At 33.8% G+C, this 20,523-nt stretch overlaps 1 protein-coding gene across 8 annotated transcripts in view; it reads left to right on the forward strand.

Annotated features, from left to right (window-relative positions):
- LOC143231058 (teneurin-a-like) overlaps positions 1-20,523 on the forward strand; it is a 473,661-nt gene that overhangs the window by 380,422 nt on the left and 72,716 nt on the right. For 6 of the 8 annotated variants that reach the window (XM_076465565.1, XM_076465567.1, XM_076465566.1 and 3 more), the window contains 3 exons: positions 4,978-5,430; positions 14,684-14,869; positions 19,862-19,982. In XM_076465565.1, the coding sequence (XP_076321680.1) occupies positions 4,978-5,430; positions 14,684-14,869; positions 19,862-19,982 (760 nt within the window). The remainder of the gene's footprint in view (positions 1-4,977; positions 5,431-14,683; positions 14,870-19,861; positions 19,983-20,523) is intronic. The other 2 variants (XM_076465570.1, XM_076465571.1) reach the window with 2 other exon arrangements.

Genomic DNA, 20,523 nt, shown 5'->3' on the forward strand with positions numbered 1-20,523 from the left:
CCTTTCAACTCACGAAATTTTAATAACTGTTTTTGTATAACATCTTATATTTTTTAGCATAAAACCGCTAAATCTTTGTCAGCTCTCAACAATTTTTAAAAAGCATGACTTGGCCCTCTGGTTGGTTTTACTCTCGTTAGTAGTTAGAAATTAAGAACGGCAACAGATAGCCTTCTTAGTTTAACTATAAAAACAAAATTATAGATACAGTACAGGAATCTATGACCGCCCAATCAATATAATGTTTTTATTTCTTGTTTGTTTAAGCCTCAAAACTGAAGAGCTGAACGATTTCCATCTTCAAGCACCAGACTAGGTGAAACAATTTTCACCGTTCTTTGTTTTTGAGGCATTGAACTTTTACCTTGCTCATTTGTTTTATAGTTGTTACAATAAAAAACCTATTAAAATTAACACCGACAGATTACCTGATTTTTGTCACACAAATAGACGAAAAAAACGTTTTTAAAGGCGATTAACCTCTTTAATAAACAACTTGATACCTTCAGATGAACCTCTATAACAAAGAACTTGATATCTTCAGATTTATCTCTATAACAAACAACTTGATATCTTCAAATTAACCTTTGTAACAAACAACTTGATACCTTCAGATTAACCTCTGTAACAAACAACTTGATACCTGCCGATTAACCTCTGTAACAAACAACTTGATACCTTCAGACTAGCACATTAGAACAAACAACTTGATACCTTCAGATTAACCTCTATAACAAATAATTTGATACCTTCAGATTAACCTCTGTAACAAACAACTCGATACATTCATATTTACCTCTGTAACAAACAACTTGATACCTTCAGATTAGCACATTAGAACAAACAACTTAATACCCACATTAGAACAAACAACTTAATACCCACATTAGAACAAACAACTTGATACCTTCAGATTAACCTCTATAACAAACAACTTGATACCTTCAGATTTACCTCTATAACAAACAACTTGATACCTGCAGATTAACCTCTTTAACAAACAACTCGATACATTCATATTTGCCTCTGTAACAAACAACTCTATACCTTCAGATTTACCTTTATAACAAACAACTCGATACATTCATATTTACCTCTGTAGCAAACAACTTCATACCTTCAGATTAGCACATTAGAACAAACAACTTGATACCTTCAGATTAACCTCTATAACAAACCACTTGATACCTTTAGATTAACTTCTATAACAAACAACTTGATACCTTCAGGTTTACCTCTATAACAAATAACTTGATACCTTCAGATTTACCTCTATAACAAACAGTTTGATACATTCATATTTACCTCTGTAACAAACAACACAGAATAACAAAACATTATTTACCTCTATAACAAACAACTCGATACTTTCATATTTACCTCTGTAACAAACAACTTAATACCTTCAGATTAGTACATTATAACAAACAACTTAATACCTTCAGATTAGTACCTTTGTCTTTATTTGGGGGCAGTTACAAAATCACTTATTAAAATTTTGATTTACCGGAACACAATGTACTGCGAAAGAGAAATCCAGAATGTTATAACAGAAGAAATCTTTATTTAAATGTGTCTACTGTGTCTGTTAAAGGCTTAAAAAGTTCATCCCGCCCTCACTTAATCCTTTTATGGTAATAAACGTCTCCATTCTGCCCTCACTTAGATCCTGTTATGTTAATAAGCATTTCCATACTGTCCTCATCTAGACCCACTTATGGTAAGAACTCATACTTTTTTATTGTTATTAGTTTTTAAAATAAAAAAATTAAGAACTATTTTGTAAGTTACATGTATTTCTATTGCATAATTCTTAAACTCAAACTGGAGAAAAGATTGAAAATATTTTTTTAAAATAAGGTCCACGAAACGATATTCCAGAGCAGACCAAGACGATGTGTAGTGGTCTCCGCTTATTTCTCGTTGCCATGGTTTCTAACTTTCATTAGATGCCTTAAATTGGCTATGAAATCGAGCCCATGCGACTGAACAGCCTACGAGGTGGTTTGTGGAAGGAAGATACACAAATACAGCTGTAGACGACCAGAAGTCTTAAAACGAAACAAGCACCATTGATTTAAGACGTTTTACACTTATACTCTCCCTAAATTTCAGCGTAAAAGTCTCAGTGCCCAAAATAAAAAAAAAAACAAAATGACTAAATTTCGCAACATTTATTTGCAGTTTTACTTTTTTAAACAGCAAAATTGTTTTTACTTCTATCTTAAGCATTCGTTCTGTTAACTCAGCTATGCAGACTTAACTTTAAAGGTACGGGGAAGATTGGATCACATGCTTCGTTGAAGTCTTTATTTTAGTAAGTTCAAAAATTCGTCAGTTGTTAACCAAATTATTGTATTTTGTGTTATCCTTATTGTCTAACCGGCTGTCTGTTTTTTGTTTTTTTTATTTCAACTGGCCATCACCATTGGTTATTCACCACATTTTTTTTCCACTGCTGGAACTATTCTGATTGGCTGAATTAAAGTAAACGTTTATTTTCCTTACAGTAATTTTCTCTAGCTTTTTTATTATCATATTGCCTTGCTTTTGAAATAGTATTTTTTTTAATGTTAAACAAATTGATTCCTGCAACGGAATCTGCGATAGGTGACTACATACTATCAAATGTTAATTTTCCGTGCAAGAGGCGTAAGAAATTTCCAGAGAAATATTTAACTAAGCCTTCGTAAATGTTCGATAATAAAAAAAATCAAAATCTTTAATCTCTGAAAGTTAAAAAAAAAAATTTGAAATCAATTCCGGCAATCTACATAAAAAACGAAAACTGAAACCTAATGTGATTCAAAGCCCCTACCTCTCATGTTCTGTGTATTTTCTCATCAGCTGAAAAACTACACAAATATATTTCGAAGGAAATGCTTAACCTTCGTGTTGAGTGAAATCATCAGCTTCGGTTCAGCCATCGCATACTTTTTCTTAGCTCGTCCAGTTTACCTTAATATCGAATTTTCAAAACTGCCTTACTAAACTTTCATAAAATTATACTTCCTTGAGTCATATTTCAGCAAAACGAATTTGAAAGAAAAAACAACAAAAAGCGCAATGTAAATTCGTTTAAACTTTGTTTCGTTCCGTTAGAGTCTCTAGAGACATGATAAAAAGTTCGTGCAAGCTATATCTGACACGTTCAGGTTTTGCTGTTATTTGTTATTATTTGCTTGAAGAAACTTGAAGCTAATTTCTAGAGTATCCTGAGTCAGAAAATTCTGTAGCTTTTGTAGGTCATTTTTATTCTTGTTTTTAAAACCGTCTGTACTTTTGTTGTTGAAATACGTGGTGAGTTACGAGTATCGAATTCAAACCAATAACAAAACGGAAAAAAAAAAATGAAGTGAAATAACGACACGAGTACAAGGAAGTGGCTATTGTGTCGCAAACATTGAAGAGTGTTCGAAATAAAGTGCTTCGTTTTGTGTGTTTGTTAGTAGTGTACTTCGCTAGTGTCTTCTCTGAAAAGCCCCTCAGTGACACAGTGGTATGACTGCGGGCTTACAGTGCTATAAACCGGGTTTTGATACCCTTGATGACCAAAGCACAGATAGTTCACACTGTATCTTTGTGCCTAAATTCAAACAAATTTTTCTCAAAAGTTTTTTTTTTTTTTTGTAAGCTGCGTCTCGTAAGTTCCATTGGGTTAAATTTGAAGCCTCGGTATTTATTTTAAAACTGAATCTGTAGATAAAACTACAACTATGATGCTATCTGATTAAACTGTTGAATTAAAAGATTAACTTAATACAGTAATTGTTATCTCGAGAAACATTAAAATTAGTTTCAAAGAACCAACGTTGAACATTTTACTTTCATCTTGCTGCAACGTTTCCTAAATGCACCAATTCGTTTAAATGCCTAATAATTTTTTTCTATACGACCAAAACCAAAACCTTACCTTTTAGAGAACATCATTGTATTTATTTATTTATTCAATTTCTATCTTTGTATAACAGTGTATTAAAAGAATGGAATTTAAATGTTTTGCCATAGTGATTAATTTAACGGTTTTTCATTTCTTCGCAACTTATTACCAATCTTTGGAGAAATTTATATATATATATAGAAAAAACGATTGGAAGTTTATTTTACCTTGGTGCTCTAACAAAACTGATTATAGTTTATATTCGGATGTGTCCTTTACGAAAACAACGCCGTAGTTTCGTTTTTCTTTCTAAACACTGAAAGACTAATTCTTAAAAAAATTACATGTTAAACATTTATTGAAGTATCCAAATCCTGACGTAACATTTAGAAAACGGGACATGTTATCTTTCATTCTAGTGTTTTTGTATATAGGTATTGGTTTTAAATTAGTGAGATTTGTTTAATTCATTTTAGAGCCATATAATGAAATTTCACACTTAAGAAGACGATCGCTTATGTTTAACTAAGAGATTGAAAAAAAAATTCATTAAATATATCTCTTTTTTTTTTTTGTTCATCACGTAGATAGAACAGACGAGATTATATCTACATATCTTCTATTTTTCAACAATACGTAAATCTTGCTGTTCAGTTTATTGACTATTCTCAACTGAAGCTTCTTCATTAATCATGGTTTAGTATGTATGATACATAAAGTCTATGCGTCGGAAGTAGAATTTTAAAAAGAAATCTTTCTTTAAAGTGCCGTTTCACAACAATGTTTAAACATTAGAGTCCTCAAACATTTCTTCTCTTTATTTTCTTAGAAAAGATAGTAGATAATATTATATGAGTATTTGTAGCCTACTTACGCGAGTTTATCTTTAAAAATGTAAAAAGCACAATCTATAATGGCAATATATATTTAAATAAACACTTCGATTAGATTATTTGAATAATTAAACAGTAAATATGCAATATTGCAAACACTCTTTAACACCGTAATTTGAAGCAGTGTAGTTAAAAAGAAAAAAAAAAAAAAGGTAGTTGATTCCTTTGCTTGACACCTGACGAGCCATCTGATTGGTTCTTCAGACAGAGGTAGAGGTCAAGGCAGCAGCAGTGGAACAGGCAGCAGTGGCCGTTCTTACAGCACTCACAGCAGTTTGGAGCTTCTCACGGGTAGGAACTACAGCGGTGTCAGCGGTTCCGAAGGAGAGATGGAACGGGAAAACCGCTACGGGCAAGGAACTGGAAAGGGAAACAATGTCGTCCCTATGGCACAACCGCTCCAGTACCCGGCGTACGCATCTCTTCCAAGAAAAGGCTCCCGTTCTGTAGCGGGTTCTGTTCGGGAGCAACAGCAACCAACAACGCACGTAGACCCCGTAATGAATCCCCCAGAAACTGCTAATCCAATAGGAAGATTATCTTTCTCGCTGCGTAGGGGGGCCTCCTCCTCTTCAACTTCTGATAATAACTCTGATGCCACGTACACAGATTCAGAGCCTATGACCCGCCGAAGAGGGAGACTAGAAGGCAAAAATGGTGAGTTCTGTGAAAAAAAAAAAAAAAAACACAAAAAAACATACACACGTTACACTAAATATTCATACATAATTAAAGATATTGTTTCCGGTTTGCAATATTCTTATGCTACTCGGTATCCTAAAGCCTATTAACCATGTACTGAGTTTCTACTTATCGATCTAAATTTTTCCATCCATTTTAATGTAAATATTCTGAGCCATAGCTACTTATTCTTGTCTTTTGTTTAATGCATGAGGCTAGTCTTTTATGAAGAATGTAAACGAAATAGATAAATAATGAAGTTTACGTTCGGCATAGCGACCTGAATAAATAACTAATTTCCTGGACTTCCCATAGGGAGAGCCACGCTGAAGTTGTATTTGTAGAAGAACGAACATGTATGCAAAACAGAATCACCTTGGATATTCCATCAGGAAATCTGATTTGGAAACGTTTTTCTTCTGTGTTTTGTCTTAAAACCGTACAAAGTATATTCATGTGTATATATATGTGTGTGTTTCAGTCTTTGTCAGATTCTAATACGATATTGATCAAGTACGTGTTCCAGTAATGTTTTCAAATATATTTTGATTACCTCTGGTTTTATTTGTGACGTTTTCTATCATTCTCTGTATTGACAATACTGTGTATATAATTATTTCGTGTTGAATTTCATTCATCGAATAATATACATTAGTTATAAGTCTGTATGCTAAACATGAATATGTGTAATACGTGTTTGCCTGATATCTAAGTTGAAACACGTTTGTGCTTACTATTCTAAAAATAGTTACAAAAACTAGATTCCCTACACGTTAAAAAATATATTTATTTTGTGTAGTTTGGCAATCATAGTATTATTACCTTGTTAAATATACATAGCTATTTAAAAAAGGCTTAAAATGTATGTACATGTAGGCTAGTCTACGTAAAACTGAAATCGACTGAATAAACCAAACAATGACAAAAACTTGGAAAGAACGTAAGCCCTGATAAAGGGTTTCTTTCCTAGACATGACTCGTAATGGCAAAAATCTGGAAAAAACTGAAATCTTGATAAATATTTTTTCTAGACAGAATTCGTAAACATTGTCATTCGATCTGAAGAAATTAGTCCTTAAATATTATAGTATTCTGATGTGTATATTATTTTAAATATTATAGTATTCTGATGTGTATATTATTTTAAATATTATAGTATTCTGATGTGTATATTATTTTAAATATTATAGTATTCTGATGTGTATATTATTTTAAATATTATAGTATTCTGATGTGTATATTATTTTAAATATTATAGTATTCTGATGTGTATATTATTTTAAATAACTTAGAACATACTTGTTATTTGTAACTTCTCAATTTTCTGTAAAAAAAAAAAGGATATTTATGTAATATCTTCTAAGACTCTACTAAAAGTGCACACATTTTGTAAAAGACTTGCAGAGGTATAAATACATAAGGTTTCATGATTAGCCTATTAATAACTGCTCAGTTATTAATGTTGATTTCAGGTGTTTTTTATGATACACAAGGCTTCACAAGTAGCTCGCTAAGAACTGCTCAGTTATTAATGTTGATTACAGGTGTTTTTTATGATACACAAGGCTTCACAAGTAGCTCGCTAAGAACTGCTCAGTTATTAATGTTGATTACAGGTGTTTTTTATGATACACAAGGCTTCACAAGTAGCTCGCTAAGAACTGCTCAGTTATTAATGTTGATTACAGGTGTTTTTTATGATACACAAGGCTTCACAAGTAGCTCGCTAAGAACTGCTCTGTTATTAATGTTGGTTACGGGTGTTTTTATGATACACAAGGCTTCACAAGTAGCTCGCTAAGGACAGCCCAGTTATTAATGTTGATCACGTGCGTTTTACGAAACATATGCTGTTCGTTGAGTAAAAATCTTTATCACGCTTTAGCTGTTGGTTCGGTTCAAAACATCTTACAGAGTTTATCAGAAGTCATTTGTTGTTTATGTAAATATTAGCCGTGAAAGCAAAGTTATAATCATTTTGAAGATAAAAACAACTGATAGAAGTATATTTTTGTCATATTTTGTTGCATTACAAAAAAAATCCTTTAATAATAATAATAAAAAACTCTTATCTTTTTAATAGGTAAACACCTCTTTTGGATTTGATTATGTTTGTAATATGTAAAGGAAACATATTCATTTCTTAACTCAGCTTTATTAAAAGTTTACTTTAGCACAAGCAATAGCTAAGAAACGTTTAGTCATAACGTGGTTAGAAATGTTCAAAACGACCACACGGTTCTTTTTTTTAATTAGTGGGAAATTATTTACTCTAAATATTTGAGATCGTCACCAGAAGACACAGAAGTAATAAAAGTTTGAAATTCATAACCCTATACGTCTGGACAATTTCATTAACTCTTCTACTTTAAGATACTCTCGAAGTTTATATTGGCACAGGATGAAAACTCTCATAAAACCAATGTCAACATTCACTCTTATAACGAAAGCTATATTAGTCAGAATATTTCAATTTTTTTTTAAGTAACTATCAGCCAACTTTTATCTTGCATTCGCGGGTTAGTCACACCATGGGTTGGCAAAATAAATAAACGGCTCGGCGGATTTTTCCTCGTAATGTTTATTCAGGCTGTTTTTCAATATCATAAAGTACGCATTGCTTTGACTTAAAATGATGAAGAAACTGCCTATTGACAATCAACCAATAATTTAAATAGTGGTTATGAAAGCTGGTTGTGGTGATAAGATTGAAGATCTTACTTTAGGTGAAATGAGATATTATATGAAATAGTTTTGAGTGACTTAGAAAATATTAATAAAACTCAGGTAATCCACCTTTGGCGTGTTTTATGTTATCATTGTAGTACGGGGATTTAGAAGAGAAAAAAAATGGCGTATACGTTTCTAAACTATGGGAATTTGTGAACCACCTTTTAGTACGGGTTATTTACATCAAACAAAACTAGATGTTTACAGTTACTGTTAAACAGTAACTTATATATGTTTCTTAAATCATCCATTTGAATGTCTTTCTTGAAAATCTAAATAAAGGCATAATTTACTTCACTGTTATATTTCAACATATGACATGTGAGTCTTATGAAACTGATGACTTTTAGATAGTATGAACAGCGAACCAATAAAAAAGTATGAAATTCAAAGTTTCGCGCTCGTAGCAAAAAAAGTTTAAAAAAAAACAACTTCAATTGATAGTTTGTTTTGTTTTATTTCGCGCAAAGCTACACGAGGGCTATCTGTACTAGCCGTCCCTAATTTAGCAGTGTAAGACTAGAGAGAAGGCAGCTAGTCATCACCACCCACCGCCAATTCTTGGACTACTCTTTTACCAACGAATAGTGGGATTGACCGTCACATTATAACGCACCCCACGGATGAAGGGCGAACATGTTTGAAGTGACGGGGATTCGAACTCGCGGCCCTCAGAGTCGATCGCCTTAACCACCTGGTGCATCTATTGAGGTCATCATTATGGGCAAGCCTGTATAAAACTATATTATATTGATTAAAGGTATTGTAACGGTGCTTAATTTCCTAAAAACAAAATGTTCTAAATTGTTTAACGTTATTTACTTTATTCATCAAAATGGTGTATTGAATGAAAATATGGGAACTCGTGGCCTTAATTCAACTGTATGTGGCTAACTCTAAACAAATTAAAAAAAAGACTCTTCAATTTGAATACAAGAGAATGATAAACTCTAAATCTTGTGGACTACATTTGGAGAGTAATGCTTTTAGATAATTAATTGAAATAATGGCTTTGCATCTGAACTCCCGTTGTGAAGACGGCATACTGTGTATGTGTCGCAGAACGAAATAAGCCTGTAATTGATGATATACAGAGCGGTTCTATAATAATGCAGTGCGTTAAAGATTACATGTTTATTAATCTACAGAAAATAGACGCCGCTATGGTTAATTCGCTAAAAGTAACACACAGTATAGTGGTCATGCGCAGTACGTCGCTTGGAAGTTTATAACGTAGAAGATGAATATATTTTCGGTGCCTTCGCTGGATTATCGTACACAGAGAAATGATTTAGTTATGCATTGCCGCTCATATATTTAAACATTTCCAACATAAGAGATACACAGACATCATATAAATAATTATTCACGATTGTTTTCCTGAAATATTAGGTTGAGGAATAATTCGTGAGCGTTTTTTAAATAATTTCATTCAAGCATTACATGCAAGACTATACAATACTTCAATGTATGAACACATTACACCCAAAACATTTATTATGATACTTTATTTCATGTAATACCTAGTTATATAGTATGTATTGTTTTAAACGAAATTGCAAGAAATTAAATGCGAAGAGCAGATGGTGTCGAAAACGCTCGATTTTGTCCACTTGACATTCCATTTAATGAGCTGAAAATGAAAGCAAAAATTAAAGACATATGAAAATCAAACACACCATCTATTAGAGCAAAAAATTATCTACCAAATGACATGAAATATTTTGCGAAAGCGTTTCATTTATGAATATATTTTGTTAACTTGAAAAAACGCTCACGAATTATTCCTCAACCCAATATATTATTCATTCTTTATTAAAAAAGTCAAGCAACTCACAACTGGCCAGGCGGTTGGGGCGCTCAACTCGTAATCTGAGGGTCGCGGATTCGAATCACCGTCACACCAAACATCGAGCCCTTTCAGCTGTAGGGGCGATGCAATGTGACGGTCAATCCCACTATTCGCTGGTAAAAGAGTAGCCCTAGAGTTGGCGGTGGGTGGTAATAACTAGCTGACTTCCCTCTAGTTTTACACTGCTAAATTACGGCTGGGGCAGATAGTCCTCGTATAGCTTTGCGCGAAATTAAAAAACGGACAAACACAACTAGCTAAACTCTCAGTAGACTTCACCTGCGATTTGCTCGACTAACGACACCGAGACGAATATCGAAAGTACGATTGAAATGGTAACCATGTAAAAATCCGTGGATGTCTTTAAAATTATTCGCATTAATAACCCGTTATACGAGACCTAAAGAATAAATGTTGTTGTTTTTTTATTTTTCGTATGGCATCGACAGCAGTACTTACCTTTGATTCAAAATTCAATAACCGTCCAGCTTCATCGTTCAGATCTAGAGTGTAATAATAATGTAAAAAGAAAGCAGTTAAACGTCTCCTGCTATAAACAAAGTTTATCATTTGGCCGTGAGAGGACTTACAATACAATTCAAATGGCACGTGTCATTACAAGTGATTTAGTGTTACAATTACGTAGTTGTTGTCATTTAAATAAGAAACGCCCGGCATGGCCAGGTGGTTAAGGCGCTCGACTCGTAATCTGAGAGTCTCAGGTTCCAATCCCTGTCACAGTAAACATGCTCGCTCTTTCAGCTGTGGAAGCGTTATAAAGTTACGATCAATCCAACTATTCGTTTGTAAAAGAGTAGCCCAAAAGTTGGCGGTGGGTGGTGATGTCTAGCTGCCTTCCCTCTAGTCTTACACTGCTAAATTAGGGACGGCTAGCGCAGATAGCCCTCGTGTAGCTTTGCGCAAAATTCCAAAAAAAACAAATAAGGAACGTAAGGCATAAATAAGGCAAGTGTTGTTTTTTTCTTCTGTCACATAATCTTATTAAAAAAGAGAGGCTAAAGTGAGCGAAAAAAATTTATTAAATATTTCAAGGCAATGAAAACCTTAAAAATAAAACTAGAACAAAGCTTTTTAACAAGATCCCACCAAAGCTGTTCTTATATACGGTATTGAATCAAAGATATCTGTCCAGAATTAAAAGTGTTAGCTTGAGCTACACGTAAGAAGGAAGCTGGAAATATAATTGTTCGTATAACTCTAGGTGAAACATATTTAGTGTTCCATTTGTATAACATACCACTAATTCGAAGCAACACAATACTTGATATTAAATCTTTTGTGTGTATATTTGTACTCAACTACTGAATTTCCAACATGGGAAGATATTGGTTTGTTTGAAGAATATTTACCAACGCACCGGGCCGTGTTTGAGCTCTATTGAAAATAATACAAGTAACTCTAGTAAATTATTCTAGCCTTGATTTTTAATTAATTTAAACCGTCTGGTAACAATTATCCATTTAAACTTTGATTACTTATAATATTATTTATTTGCACAAACTTAATAGAGTGTTTTGGACGAGAAACGACAAAATTATTTATCTCTCAATGTTTAATGAAGAGTTTCACCTGTTTGTTTGAATGCGTTCGGATATTCGCGCAAAGCTACTCAAGGAATATCTGCTGTAACCTTCCCTAAATTTGAACTGATACGCTCGAGGGACGGAAGTTGGTAATCAGTTAGTGCCTCTTTGTTTGTTGAATTTCGCGTGAATATACTCGAGGGCTATTTAACCTTAGCAGTTCCGAGTTTTGAGGTGATGGAATAGAAAGGAACAGTACACACGACCAATAATTGGGCTACTTTTATCTTACCCAAAAAATGGAATTTGACTGTGACTTTTATAACACTCTCACTGTCGCAAGCCATGGAATATTATTGTTTTGTTGTTGTTGTGACGGGACGTGAACTTTAAACCTACACTTCCATAGTGTGGTACTTTAACTGCTGTACGAAGTGCTGCCTTTACTGTTTGTAAAAAGAAAAGAAAATTGTGAAACGATATACTAAAAGTAAGAAATTTAATGGTTTATTACAGACATTTTAGCAACATGGCTTCCTATCGATTTAGTTTATTCATGGAGTGTTCATATACACAGTTTCATCAACATTACTACAATCATTTTAGTTCATTGAAGGATGGTTTATTGTAAACAGTTTTAGTAATATGAATTCCTATTACTTTTGTTTATTCATGGATGGTTCATTAGAAACAGCTTTAGTAACAAGTTTGCCTATCACTTTAGTTTACTCACTGATTGTTCCTTTAGATCGTTTTAGAAATATGCATGCCCATAATTTTAATTCGTTTATGGAGTCTTTCGAACTTGATGTAAATCATTCAAATATTTATTTCATAAATAGTATTGATATAAACTGGTGTACAATTAGTTTTTGGCCTTTTTAATTTCTACTTGTTTATATAAGTATACCGTGAACAATGTTTTCAAAATGACCTAGACTAATACGATAATTGTAGAATGGTTTGAAGATAAACGATAATTATAAATTTCGCTGACACAAGAATAGTTTCTAAAATATGACACTAGGATACATCTAGTAAAATGTATTGAACAATTATGAAGTTTGTAAAATGTCTCATACTTGGAGAATGCCTCCAACAGATCTGATACTATTAAAATGTTTCATACTTGGAGAATGCCTCCAACAGAACCTAATGTCTCATACTTGGAGAGTGCCTCCAACAGATCTGATACTATTAAAATGTCTCATACTTGGAGAGTGCCTCCAACAGAACTGATACTATTAAAATGTTTCATACTTGGAGAGTGCCTCCAACAGAACTGATACTATTAAAATGTCTCATACTTGGAGAGTGCCTCCAACAGAACTGATACTATTAAAATGTTTCATACTTGGAGAGTGCCTCCAACAGAACTGAGTGCCTCCAACAGAACTGATACTATTAAAATGTCTCATACTATTAAAATGTCTCATACTTGGAGAATGCCTCCAACAGAACTGATACTATTAAAATGTCTCATACTTGGAGAGTGCCTCCGACAGATCTGATACTATTAAAATGTCTCATACTTGGAGAATGCCTCCAACAGAACTGATACTATTAAAATGTCTCATACTTGGAGAATGCCTCCAAAAGATCTGATACCATTAAAATGTCTCATACTTGGAGAGTGCCTCCGACAGATCTGACACTATTAAAATGTCTCGTACTTGGAGAGTGCCTCCAACAGATCTGATACTATTAAAATGTCTCATACTTGGAGAATGCCTCCAACAGAACTGATACTATTAAAATGTCTCATACTTGGAGAATGCCTCCAACAGATCTGATACTATTAAAATGTCTCATACTTGGAGAGTTCCTCCAACAGATCTGATACTATTAAAATGTCTCAGACAAATACATTTGTTGTTTTTTTTGTAAAATGTGTCGGGCACATAGTGCTGTTATGGCGACCTCTAAGAAAGTGTCGGTGACAAAATATTGCATGCTATAAAAATGTTGGACTAGAGTAAATTATTAGATTTTAGTATTCATTAAAACACCACTTGCACAGTTTACTATTATTAGAATTCTAATAAGTTCCATTACTTGTAATTCGGATATTTTTTCCCTTCGCCCATCGTGGCCTTTCATCGAATAGATTTGCCGATTTTAAATTCAATTAGAAAGCAGAATTCGCTAATGCATAGAGGCGTTCCTCACCTGAAACTTCTGAGACGAATATATCAGTTTCACGACACGTTTAATGGTATACAAAATAGCAAACACCATAGAACTGGGTGTGGACTTTATAACATACCGAGTTGCCAAAGGATTTCGCGAGCTATGTAGGCATACTGGTAAAACAGGGAAACAAAGCCGATCTCTGACACCTTTGTAGTCCACTTTCCATAAACTTCTTACAATTACTTACTCCCTGTATATACAAAGCCGTCTATACGTCTTGTATAAAGTGTCGAAAACAACAATGTGCTTTATAGCTCACGTTGTCGACGTAAAAGAGAATACAATAGAACCGTCATGCTGTATTTACACGTTGAAACGTTTTAATTTTTATCCTACGTGTTTTTCGGACAGTGTATTATAAGAGAGCTATTGATCGTTACTACATAACTCTATACACAATCTAACTGTGCATAATAGGTCTTCCAGTTATCAGGTTTCCTTTCGCTCTCAACCTCCAGTTCATTATTGCTGCTTTAGCACGATGTACGTGCCATTATTTTGAGTCGTAAAAATTTTTTTTTTTCTTTTTAACACATTCATCATTAATGAGAAACGCATTTTGTAAACCTAAAAATGGACGTGGGATGGTACGACGGTAAAAGGGGAACACCAGGGGAGATCGGAGACAGTCATAAAACTTACTTTAGAGCCAGAGAATATGTATGTTGCGACGGAGAACAAATTTAGAGCAATGGTATGGAAGGCATAAAATCACTAAAACCTGCTATCTTCATTGATTCGTTCGATTTCACTGAATCCTCCTCCTAGTAATATTTTGACTGATAATAGAAAATGTATCTTATTTATTTGATACTTTCTGTTGATTAATTTTTCTTGGTGTCGTACGTTCTGTAATTCTATCACAAAACAAGAATGTAATGACAACTAAAATGCAAATATTCTTCACTAGTATTCCGTGACAGTCCACCAGAGCCAGCGCCCCCTGTTATTCCACCTCGAAGCATTCCATCAGTCCACCATGTGGAAGCACTTGGTATGAGACCCCGACTCGGATATCTGGAGAGTGAATGTGAATCCGAACCGCCTTATTTGCCAACCATGCTTCCTTCGGGCTTGAGTGCCTACACATCTCAAGGTATGAATAATCATAAAAACATCCTTGGTTCGCGCCAAATCTTATTAATCGGTTTTAAACGTGCACACAGTTCTGAATACAGGGACTACAAATACATTTCTTTGTTTGCCCTGCCAACCAAGAGTACAGAAATCCGTTCTCTACTGAAGTTGTAAGTCTGCAAACATACCGCTTGTGCCACAAATACGTTGACGTAAATAAAATAAATATCTGTGCTTTAGAGGTGCAACTACTTAAACTTGCCACAACAACGCTCACCAAGTAAAAATACTGTTATCACTATTCTTGTGGCCCTGAAGGTGGCGCATGAACTTATTTTACAGAGCATCTAAAGTAAGGGATTTGCTTAATCTCAAGCATCGGTTAACGTCTAACACGGTTGTTTTTTCTTAGAAATAACAATACCATTATCACATCAACCGTATCTAAAGAACTGTGGCAAAACAAAAGACAAACCAAAAATGAATTTCGGTTTGCTCAAAACCTTCTGAAACGATTTTCAACGCAGATAGCACCTGTAATTATCGACAAGTTTGTAGGCAACATGTGGCAGACAACTACAGATGTTTTTCTTTGACAGATTTAGCAAATATATTGCTTTATTTCGTAAAAAAACACTCAGAAATATTACTCCTCAGCACGTTGTTTTGTTTTTTGTATCTCGCACGTGACATTTTTTCCAGACTGTTAGAAGCTTACAAAACAGAAACAGAACAAAAACATAAGAGATAATATATGTTGTAAATATGATAATTTGTTGTTTCGAATGTTGCGTTCAAGTGTGGCATATTTTGTGCAATACTCTGTTAGGTTATCCACAAAAGCTTAAAATAATACGTACAAAAATCAAAATAGTACAAAGAGCATAAATTAAAAATTTACAGTTGCATTTTTATTATTTAGAACAATTTCTCCGTTTTTTTTTTTTTTAAGTTAAGCAAAAAGCTACCCAATGTGCTATCAGTGATCTGCCCACCAATGGTATTGAGTCACGGTTTCTAGCGTTGTAAGTCCACAGACATACCGTTGTGCCGATGGGGGTTTGGTTTGTTTTTTGTTTTGTTTTTCGCGCAAAGCTACACTAGGGCTATCTGCGCTAGCCGTCCCTAATTTTGCAGTGTAAGACTAGAGGGAAGGTGGCTAGTCATCACCACCCACCGCCAACTCTTGGGCTACTCTTTTTACCAATGAATAGTGGAATTGACTGTCACATTATAACGCCTCCACGGCTGAAATGACGAACATGTTTGTTGTGACGGGGATTCAAACCCACGACCCTTGGATTACGAGTCGAGTGCCTTAACCACCTGGCTATGCCGGGCCTGCAAATAAATTTCAAAATGTATTCTATGAAATGAGGCAACATTAATGTCTGCCACGCCTCGTTTGATTTCAACTTACAGAAAAGTATATCTTGTTATGTAGATATTTATTGTGTTTAAATAGAAATTACAAGCTGTGTGTTATCATTATCACAGACTGATCGTACAAACATGACATTAAAAAGTTTACATATATGATTTGTACGTAAATTCTACGTTTACAAAATATTAAATATATTTTGCAAAGATGCATACGGAACTGCCAGAAACACAAAATGGAAGCTGGGCCTCAGAATGCACACATTCCTGAAGCACGTGTATCGACTACTGAAACGTTATGACAATTTTCCAAATCATATATGATCACTATTTCAAGATAAAAAATATATACATGAAGTCAGCATTAAAAAAATGAGTAACTAATCAGAAGAAACTGAAAGACCATTTATAGCACATACATGAAATTTAAATCTAAAAAAAATATTATATAGTAAATATTGTTAACATCGTCTTGAACACATATGTATTAATAATGTGAAACATATTCTCACTATTTTGTTCTCTCATACGTGTGAAATAAGTTATATCTAATGGATATCAGGCCGGCATGGCCAGGTGGTCAAGGCACTTGACTCGTAATTCAAGGGTCGTGGGTTTGAATCCCCGTCACAACAAACATGCTCGTCATTTCAGCCGTGAGGGCGTTATAATGTGATAGTCAATCCCATTATTTATTGGTAAAAAGAGTGACCCAAGAGTTGGCGGTGGGTGGCGATGACTAGATGCCTTCCTTCTGGTCTTACATTGCTAAATTAGGGACGGCTAGCGCAGATAGCCCTCCAGTAGCTTTGCGCAGAATTCAAAATAAACCAATTAATTACCAAAGAGTTATGAGAGAAAATAAACACAAAACTTTCTTTTTTGATACATTTAGACTGCAGTTCATAATTTTACTTCATCAGAACAAATAACCTATGAACCTATAAAACAGGTTCAAAAACTCGACTTGATAAACTTTTGTCCGGAATGAGTCCTTCTATGGTCAGTTTTATTCATTAGAACCGATTCTTTTAAAAGATTAAAAAATACATAATAAATATTTAACGTCTGGGAAGCAAAGAGACGAAAATTACGTGGTTTTTTTTTAGTAAAAATATTATCATTTTAATTTCGAGTCATATGACTGATATAATGTTGATGTTGTCCTCCAAAATAGGTTTGTTTTGAATTTCGCACAAAGCTACACGAGGGCTATCTGCGCTAGCCGTCCCTAATTTAGCAGTGTATGACTAGAGGGAAGAAAGCTAGTCATCACCAGCCACCGCCAACTCTTTTAGCTACTCTTTTACCAACGAATACTGGGATTGACCGTCACATTATTACGCCCCCACGGCTGAAGTGGTTGGCATGTTTAGTGTGACGGGGATTCGAACCCGCGACCCTCAGATTACAGGTCGAACACCTTAAACCCGCCTGGCCACGCCGGGCCATCTTCCAAAACAGCACACGTTCTTTCAATAAACTTGCTCTCTGTCTTGTAGATTTGGACAGCACGGTCATTTGTTTTGTCTGAAAACGTTAAATTGGGGTTATTTGTCCAACTTGGAGACGCCCAGTCTTTAAACTCGCTGCAGATAAATCAGTGTAGCTGCAAACAGCTTCGTATACTTTCTGACCGAATAAAACGATAGAGAATAGAGGTGAATGTGCGACTACAGTGTAAATACAAGTCAAGAAAAAGATTCAATTTATACTTTTACGTATAAGAGTGAATTTTTCAAAATAGCTAGAAAACGAATAACTGAAAGGTAAATTGAAACGTGAAACTTAGTTATGGTTTCGCTGTATACACACATATATATATAGAGAAAAAATTGTGTAACATTGGCTGGATTTTCATTTTAAAAATATATTTTGTTTTTACTGCTATTTTCATTCTCTTGAATGCGAATATCACAAAACTTAGCCATTATTTTCTGCCTCACGCTATCTTTTAATTTATTTCTTTCCAAAATACATCAAAGTTTCGAGATAAACAAAACGAAAACTTAAATCCGAAGCATGCGTACTGTGCAGTTGAAAAGATTAATAACAATTTATTGCAAGTAAAAATAAGAATGATATAGAATGATAAACCAGTTTAAAATGATAAGGGAAATATTCGAATTGGTATTATTTTTTCACGAATGACAAAAAAATAAGTTGAGTTTACTGAAACATTCTTTACGTTTTTCAGTCAGCCGTTCTTTACTTGTCACTACCATCGCATTTGTTCCCAATATATTGATTACGCTTACTTATCATTTGGGATAGACACAGAAGGTTCCTGCCTGAAAATCAATAAGTGCTTACTTTGATTTCAATCAGATAACTTCGTACATAGTTGTGTAAAATAGGTTCTCTGGGGTTCTTTAACGATTTTGACAACAATGCGTAATGTGCTTGCCTTTGGTTTTGTTATTGTTGTAGTTGTTTTTCTTTCAGGAATTTTGATTTACTTCGGTGTTAATGTGGTTATTTCAGGTTTTCGTACAATGAAGCACAATACTAGCATTTCTGAATTTTTGTCCTTTGCATGTTAATTTTCTGCTAACCTAAAAACAATATTGTAAATCCATATTTGTTTAAGACTTTAAGAGAAATTCAAAAAGGATAACACCATATTACTGAATAAAATCATATATCTCACATTGAAACATTCTTTTTTGGTGATGTGATTTAATATATTTTATTCTATTAAAAACGCATATTTAAAATTACATCGCTTGACAAATGATCTCTTTCATTATATATTTACTTGTTTTCAAATTAAACTATAAGAAAAAGTAGAAAAATATTAACTCTTGTAACTTTTTTTTCCACATTTTCGAAAGATATAAACTCTTATGTTATTTGTAACCTCTCCTTATAACAAAACCTGTTCTCTGCACAACAGAGCATTAGCTTTGTTTTTAATATTCTGTTGCCGGTTTAGTTTATAGAAATCAGCCAGATAAGAATTTATCTGTTACTAAAAGTTGTAACTTGTTTTTTTGTTGTTGTTGTTTTAAGTTAGTTATAAACAATTGTTTTTGTTATTCAAGGTGGTACTATTACAGATGTTTTCGTTTTGGCTCTTCTTTTCTAGAGCTCAGGCAAAAACAAACTCCATATGTTTTTGAAAGCATAAGATTTGTGTTGCTGTTTTTATTGTGTTTTTTTCTAGATCTGGATCGTGACTAATCTTCATTTGTTATTAAAAGCAGTAAGTTTCAGATGTTTCTCTTCTGATTTTGTTTTTCTGAACTTAGCCCAAAGCAGGATTAACTTGGACTAAATTAAACTTTATAAATTATTAAAATCAACAAGTTTTATATGGTTTTGTTTTCGGAGCCTGTTCCTAGAAGTAAGTCCTCTGGTGAGATAGAAGTCAGTTTACGGACTTACCACGATAAAAAACAGGACTAGATTCTCCGATATGGGCTTTACTGTAAAAACAAACAAACAAACATTGTTCCTAGACTTTGAATAAAACACAATATTTATTTGTAATCGAAAGCAGCGACTTTTATAGCTCTTTTTCTGGTTTTGTTGTTGTTTTTAAACATTGGTTGGAAATAACTGAATTTTAATTTTATTTATTATTGAAAGCAGTGAATTTTAATGTACTCTTTTCTGGTCTTGTTTTTAGAACTTGGTCCAAACCAAGCTTTATCTGTTATTGAAAGCAGTACAACTTTAAATGCCAGTTCTGATAAAGACGAAATAAAAAGCAGCCCTGCTAGGGGAAACAATAAAAGTGAAAACGAAAGGTATGTACATAATTAATTTATAGTTACAGGAAAATTTTGATTAGTTGTACAAAACAGTTATAAGAAAGCTGTTCTTTTAAACTTTTATGTGTGCATGTAATATTTAAATTCATTGATAAGCAGTTCAGAATATTTTAAAGTAATTCCAGTGATTACTGTTCAGACTGTAATTACTGTGTTCACTTTTCGAGAAAGCGGGTTTGATTTGTTTTGAATTTCGCACAAAGCTACACGAGGGCTATCTGTACTAACCGTCCTTAATTTAGCAGCCGAAGGATAGATGAAATGCAGCTAGTCATCACCACCCACCGTCAACTCTTGAGCTACTCTTTTACCAACGAATAGTTGGATTGACCTCACATTATAAAGCCCCCACGGCTGAAAGAGCGAACATGCTTGGTGCGACGGGGATTCGAACCCGCGACCCTCAGATTACGAGTCGAGTGCCTTAACCAACTGTCCATGTTGGGCCTCGAGTAGACTGTTTTCGAAAAAAAAAATAAATATCGACGTCATTAAATAATAAGATTATTAATAATAT

This window comes from Tachypleus tridentatus, chromosome 10 (assembly GCF_004210375.1).
Source record: "Tachypleus tridentatus isolate NWPU-2018 chromosome 10, ASM421037v1, whole genome shotgun sequence".
Classification (NCBI taxonomy): domain Eukaryota; kingdom Metazoa; phylum Arthropoda; class Merostomata; order Xiphosura; family Limulidae; genus Tachypleus; species Tachypleus tridentatus.